Source organism: Euwallacea similis, chromosome 26 (assembly GCF_039881205.1).
Source record: "Euwallacea similis isolate ESF13 chromosome 26, ESF131.1, whole genome shotgun sequence".
Lineage (NCBI taxonomy): Eukaryota > Metazoa > Arthropoda > Insecta > Coleoptera > Curculionidae > Euwallacea > Euwallacea similis.
Genome location: NC_089634.1, coordinates 2,603,193 through 2,610,610, shown reverse-complemented (window position 1 = coordinate 2,610,610; position 7,418 = coordinate 2,603,193). Strand labels below are relative to the sequence as shown.

The 7,418-nt window shown below is 40.8% G+C and overlaps 1 protein-coding gene across 1 annotated transcript; it reads right to left on the bottom strand.

Annotated features, from left to right (window-relative positions):
- Positions 1–673: 673 nt before the first annotated feature.
- On the bottom strand, positions 674–1,294 carry LOC136417151 (uncharacterized). Its single transcript, XM_066402693.1, has one exon. It carries the CDS (start codon positions 1,292–1,294, stop codon positions 674–676), a length of 621 nt encoding a protein of 206 aa, XP_066258790.1.
- Positions 1,295–7,418: the final 6,124 nt, after the last annotated feature.

Genomic DNA, 7,418 nt, shown 5'->3' with positions numbered 1-7,418 from the left:
CAGAATGTCTGTAGTTATCCCGTCCGGATCCGAGGCTTTCTTGGATTTCATTCCGGCCAGCGCCGTGCTCAACTCCTCTCGGTCGAACATCCTGACTCCTGCTACCTCTGTCCTTCTTCTCGTCCATACAATCTCCGGTTTGACGGGGAAAAACTTTCCGATCTACGATTTTATCGCGTCGTTGCTGGGCTTTTCCTGTCCTCATAGCTTCATCCTTTTGATAAGTATTTGGTAGGCCTTACCCCAAACATTTTTCTCCAGTTCTTCCCGTAATTGAGACCACTTTGCTTGTTTGCTGTTGCTTATTTTAATTTTCAATTCCTTTTTCCACCTTTTGTGTTCCTCTCCTACGGCGCCCAGTACCATTTGCCCCGCGTTTTTAACCCTTAGCCGTGTTAGCTTTCTTCTTTGTGCGTTGTATGCCTTCCTGGCTCCTGCAATTTCCTTGTTCCACCAATAGACCGCTCTGCTTCCTTGCTTGCCGCATTTTAGATGTTTATTGTACAGCTCTTGTTGACCATTTTTTCGGCCGAACCTCCGCACCCGCTCCGGAAAAATCGAAAAAATCCCCTTCAAAAGTTGTCACGCTTCCAAATTCTGCCCGTTCGATGCTGCCATATCTTTTGCTCGCAAACTTGTTGTTTTAGGACGTATTTAATCGTTCTGTGGTCACTCATGTTTTTTGGTTTTCTTCGACCCTCCAGGATTCTAACGCTTTCACCATTCCGCAGTTGACCAACGTGACATCGATTATCGACGATCCGTTTACACTGCAAAATGTGGGAACGTTACCTTCGTTCATGACAACAATTCCCGTGTGAGAAATCCAGTCCTCCAAAACTAGCCTTCTCCTGTTGGCCACTGCTGAACCCAGTACCGGTGTTTTCGCGTTTAGGTCCCCTCCGATTAGGATTTTCTTAGTCGAAGTCCATCTGTTTATTTGAACGGACAGATTTTCCAGAAGTTCCTCGAAGTCGTCCTCGGCGCCATTTGGAGAAAAGTGACAAGATACTATTACCGTGGCTTTGAAGATATGTCCTATGTAGTCCTTACCCTTAAACTTAGTTTCTACTTCCAAATCTATGTACATTTTTACGAAATAGTCCTTATTTACATCACTTATTCCTATATTTACAGTGTTATTAGTGAGTTCGGATCCGATCATAATGTCTATGCACTCGTCTTTACAGTTTTTCAGCATCAGATCGTGTACGGCACGACTTCTGTTGCAATTTAGCTGCGCAAACTTTAACCTTGAGATCGTTGTATTATGTTGCTTTCCGTCCTTTCCCATTTTAGTGCATGTTCCTTTTGGTCTCATTTTCTTGTTCCTTCCTCCAATTTTGCACCGTCTGTCTATAGATGGGGCAGTTCATGTTCTATGCCGTGTGCTTCCTTTCCTTTTGGCAGACGTAGCAAACGGGATTGTTTGTACACTCTCTCGCCAAATGTCCTGGTTCGCAACAGTTTAAGTACTTTCCCGCCATAGTTGCTTGGTTTGCACATTTGTTAACTGAATGTCCGAATCTGCTGCACTTGAAGCAGCGGACGGGAGCGTCCGCTTCTTCTACTCTGCACTTTGTTCAGCCTATCTTGACATTGCCGCGGTTGAGAATTGTATTTGCTATTTCCATGGTGATCCGTACGAAAGTGTGTTTCAAGTCGACTCTATTTGTTTTTAGGCCCAGCCTTTCGTGTCAGAAGTCGACTTCTGTGTCAGAAGAACCGCTTATTTCTTTGAAGGCATTTTCGATGTCTTCTACCTTCATGCTTTCGTTCAAATCTTTGACGAACACCGTTTTGGTGTGCTTTACAAATTCGCTACTTGCTTTGTCCCCAAAATTTGCTTTTATTGCCTCCAGGAATCTGACTTGCTGTTCCTCCTGTCTACCCACGAAGTCGACTAGTACTTGTCCTTCCCTGGTTTTTCTTAATCCCTTTACTTGTATTCCTAGTTTTTCAGTGTTGATATTTTCTTTCAGGGACTTGACCATTTCCGCTTATCCTATCCTTGCTCCTTGTAAATTAATTTTAATTTTCTCTGTTTTATTTCTATTTACAGATGTTCATTTTCGATTTCCATTTAGTTCAGTGTCCGGCTGCTGTTCTGCATATTGCTCCTTTTCTTCTGAATTAGGTGGTTTTTGTTGTTGTTGCTGCTGCTTTCTTGTTGGAGTTCCGTACATTTTCAGAACGACTTCTTCGTTTGCATTATTATAGATGATCTCTAGAATTCTTCTAGGACTAATGTGTTCGGGGACGTTGAGGAGAATGCCAGAGAAGTCCGATTGTGAGTCGCAGACATCTCCTTGATTTTCTTCAAGTTTTCGAGGATAGCTTTTACTTTGTTCTTTCCCTCCGTGTTTGATTCCAATTTAACAAGGATAGTGTATTTACATAGGTTCCTCCTGCTGGTCCCCCCCCTCTTCCTCGTCGTCCGCCATACTGAGAACGTTGTTTTACACCGACGTGTAGATTTTATTAGTGACTAATTTGTCATCTTTCAGTATATTCCCTAGTTGAATGTTGCTTTCCCCTATGTCCTGCAGCAATTTTCTTTTTTGGTAAGTGGTGTCTACTATCACTATCACTGCGCCTTGTGGCGCATCCTCCTATTCTAGGATGATGCCTTTTTCTGTGCCTATCCTTTTGTAGTTTCGACTGGGTCATCTCTGATTAACGATTTCGAAGATGTCGTCTATAGAGAAATTTTGTTTCATGTCAATTTTCTCTCTGAATTCCTTATTCTTTTGGATATCTTCGTCGTTTTCCATTTGCGTGCCTGCATCCACCATTCGTTGCATGCTTATGCTACTCGTGGTTGTTTGAATCTCTTTGTCCTTTTCCTCTTTTCCTCGGTCATCTTTCCGCATTTTCCCATTTTCCTTTTTCAACCGAAGGAGCGTCTCCGACATTTTTTCGATGTTTAAGAGGCTGGACATCGCCTTAAGGTCGCCACTCCCTCCTTGAATTATTTTTTTGAATTCATATTCTTCTTTCTCCTCAGAAGATGGTGGTATTCTATGGTGTCTCCGCTGCTTTCTCTTTTTAATGGTTGTCTTCAATTCATCGTCGCAGCATAGACCAAAGTATGCACACTTACGGGAGAGAGGAAGGTCCGGAGCGTTTTTCTCCCTCTTTTCAACGTTGGACCATTGAGGTGAGACGTTTATTCCTAGTCTCCCTCGTACGGGTCTAGATGGGGTTTCTTCTTCTCTTTCTGCCATTTCATTAATAACCTGAACTAAACTTTTTTTTGGTTTTAGAGGAAAAAAACCTTCCACAGGTACCCGGCCTGGTGGTCTGGCGACCGGATTATGTGGGATTCGCCCCCCTGAAGGGAGGGCGCCTACCCACTAAAAAACTCCCCTCTCTCCTCGTCCTAGATCCCATCCGGTATCAGACATTCCTTCGGGTGGAGGACGAGTAGAAATATCCTCCGTTTGGTCCTCTTCCGTGGCTTGTTACGGGTCGTTGTCAGGGGGGAATTCCTGCATCCTTCTTTCATGGAGACATTTCTCCATCATGATGGAATCCATCACATCGATTAGGGAGCTCCAACTGTCCTCACTCTCCATCAGCAATCGAGTTACATTTTCCTCGCTGATAAACGTCCCGCGCGTGCTCTATACGTATCGAATTTCGCGCACTTAAAGATTGTGTGTACCGGTATGTCGATCTCACTATAAAACCAACACTCATCCGTAGCAGCTTTACCAATCTTCTTTAAGTACGTGCCAAAAGTACCATGTCCGTTCAGTGCTTGCGTACTGTAATAACTAAAATTTCCATGGCTTCTGTTAATCCACAATTCCACATTTTTTATGATAATCTTAGTATGTTCCCAGTAATTGTCCTATCAATTTTGCCATTTCCGCATTAACACTTTCCTAGCAAGAGATTTTCCCTCCCTATCACTTTTATTAAATGTCGCAGATTTTTTCTCGATTAGGAGGTCAATCGACGGCATACCAGCAAGCGCCTGCGCTGCCATTAACGATATCATTCTGTAGCCCTGTACTATACAAATTGATAGTCTCCTGTTTAACCTGTCCAAGTTGCATATATTGGCTTTTTTGTTCGTGTCGTAACCCCACACTGGAGAAGCATATAGAATAATCGAAATCTCTGCGGAGACAAGAATTTTCCTTCTGCCTATGGAATATCCGCCAATTCTTTGCATTAACCACTCAGCATATTAATCATCTGGTTCGTCTTTTCAGCGATTTTATGGACGTGAGTTCCGAAATTTAAGTCCCTAGCAAAGTAAACTCCCAAAAGTTTCACATACTCTTGGCTATGGACGAGCTGATCCCCTATTTTAAAACTGAACTCCCTTATCTTCCTTCTGCCAGCCAGCATTACTATTTCGGTTTTCCGCTTGGCGACAGAGAGGCTCATTTCTTCCAGTTTCCCAATCACATTGTTCACCACCCTTGTTGTTTTTTCCTCTAGAATTTTTCTATTCTTCCCCCTCACAGTGACCGAGAGATCGTTCGCATAGGCGATCAACTTGACAATCGGTGGCGTATCCAATTCAAGTACTTGATCATAGTAGATGTTCCACAGGGTCGGATCGAGCACGAATTCCTGCAAAACATCACAGCTTATTTGAAGCGTGGGAACGTCCGCATCCTCGACTACAATTCTCCTATCCTGTAAGTAGGACTAGATCGGATTGACCAGGTAAGTACTAACTTGTTTCTTTTTCAGAGCATGGACTATACCATCCCATGGAGCGCTATTGAGGGCGTTCGCCACATCTAGACAAACCATGGCGCAGAAGCCTTGGTTTTTGACGCTCTTTATTTTAATGTCCTCAGTAATTTCCCGGATTTTCATCATAGCGTCGATCATGGACCTCCCCCTGCAGAATCCGTATTGTGAGTCCGACGAGGTAAGTCTTCCTCTGATTTCAGCATTCAATCTATCGCAAATTATTTTTTCATAAGTTTTACCTGTCGTCTTTATAAGGCAAATAGGTCGAAATTTAACCGTTCTTCGTTCTTCTCTTTCTTTGATTTCTCAATCAGCACTAATTTCGCTTTTTTCCATATTTTAAGGAAAATTCCCCTTGTGAAATGCCAGTTTTACATATCTAAGATGCATCGTTTGTGTTGTGTTGCGATCTTAACGAAAATTTCCCTTGTTAAATTGTCGGGTCCAGGCGCTTTTTTAGGTTTCATATTCTTTAAAGTATTTTCGAGCTGACTTTCACCGATTTCAGCAAAACTACCAGTGGTTAAGTATTCCATGTCCCATATAATGCAGGATTTAACAGGAAAGAGGGCCGTAATCTTCTCCTTCACCGTCTCCATTAATTGCGTTCTATATGCACCCATTTTCAATCTTTTGGCAACTATTTTGTATGTTCCTCCCTACACGTTCTCCTCTAATTCTTCACAAAGTTCCTTCCACTTATTGTTTTTACTCTTTTTGATTTCCAACTTGAGTTCTTTTTTTCTACTTTTGTATGCATCTCTCAGCGCATCTATTGCCATATTATTATCGGGGAACTTCATCCTAGCTCTGGTCATTTCCCTCCTCTCAGTAATACACGCTTCTCTTTTGTTTTTAACTTCTTCGTTCTACCAATAGACGGCTGGTCTATTGAATTTTCCACATTTTAAATGTTGACTACAGAATCTACACATCTTGTCTATCACTTCCTTTTCCATTGGATTAGCGTGTTCATCGAACAACTTCGGTAAATATTTTTGAAAGTTCGCAACGTTGCTCGGCGTGATTTTCCAATGTCTTCCGTGTCCCATTTGCCTCTTAACACCAGTAACGATATCTATATTTCCACTACGTATGCAAAATCGGACGGTCCTATGATCGCTCATATTGTTGTCCGATTTCTCTACTTTCCAATTAATGATTTCATTCCGGAGTTTCTCATTACCAAACGTAACGTCGATTATGGATGTCCCAGTTTTCCTAACGAATATAGGTTCGTTACCGGTATTAAATGCTGTTAAGTTATTCGCAGCCAACCAATTTTCCATTATTACTCTACTACTGTTCATTAAGGCAGAACCGAAAACGGGAGTCTTCGCGTTCAGATCCCCCCCGATAACTATCCTCTTTCCTCTATGTTTTTCAAGGTGAACTGTTAACTCATCTAACAAGCTTACAAACTTAATATCCGATTCATTCGGCGAAAAATAACAAGAAAAGATTATAACGTTTGTTAATTCGTCATAAACGAAACCACCGCCAAAAAACTTACTAACTACGACCTTAAAATTAACTAACCTAATAAAGCAGTGAAAATTTTTATCCATTAAGTCTAAATTGTTCATATTACGAATGGGTTCACTGCCAATTACCACGACTATTACTTCTTCCACGGTCACTTTATCAACCAGATCATATACAAACTTGCTTCTGTTGAAATTTAACTACAATGTGGTAACTGTAACTGGAATAAATTCGGTATCTACATGGCATTTGATTTTTAACAAAATCTCTTAAATACGTCAATTTTTATTTCACCCGATACTCTTTTTGATAGTATTCTGATGCTGCAAATGTCAAACCTTTAGCTAGGGTGACAGTTACCCTTAAAAGTTTAAATGAAAATGGAGTTTAAGTGATACATAATTTTAAAAATCTTTTTGACCTGGCATTATCTAACATATTTCTTTTCATCATAGAGCAAAATACAGTAGACACTCGATACCGTGAACAAAATAAAACAACGCACGTTCACGTTAGCGATTTATTTATGTAATCGGGGGTTAATCTAAATAGAGTGGAAAACAGATTATTGGGTGACAAAAAAGTCTGAAATTTTAGTTTGCTTCTTAGGATTTGTAATTTTTTGCACAAGGGCTGTTTCTCTTAGTCTTTTTAAAGCTATGAGGTCTGTGAAGTCCACACCACTATATTCTGCCCACTGGATTGCAGTATTTAATGCAGTTATAGCGCTGTCCAGTGACACTTTACTTGACATTTCTTGAAAATTCTCGACTACATGAACTTCACATTCTTCGTCAGCATCATTCCATTCCAATACATCAGTTTCCTTGAATGTGGCCTACAAATATACCTAAATTACATATGTAATAACAGATTTAAATTGTAAAGATAAATCCCTTACTTGTGGTGCTAGTGTATTGAGAAGATCACAGGATTTGGAGATTAAGCCTGCCTTATCATCGTCCCATCGACGTTTTAAAACAGAAAGAGGTAATTCATCATCGTCATCCTCGGACATTTCAGTGTTCTCTAAAATATTTCTCCAACATTTTGCAATAATTTGTGAATCGAGTCGATTCCATGCAGCCGTTAAGTTGACAACAGCTTCCTTAACAGTCAAGTTTTTCAATGTATCAGTTATGTTTGAATTACTTGCTATAACATCGGCAAGAAGGCTATTCCTGTAATAACATTTTGATCCATAGGTTGGATAA

Bases quoted from the DNA above. Each gene is read 5' to 3' on its own strand.
- LOC136417151 (XM_066402693.1), bottom strand. From the start codon at position 1,294: ATGGGAAAGGACGGAAAGCAACATAATACAACGATCTCAAGGTTAAAG.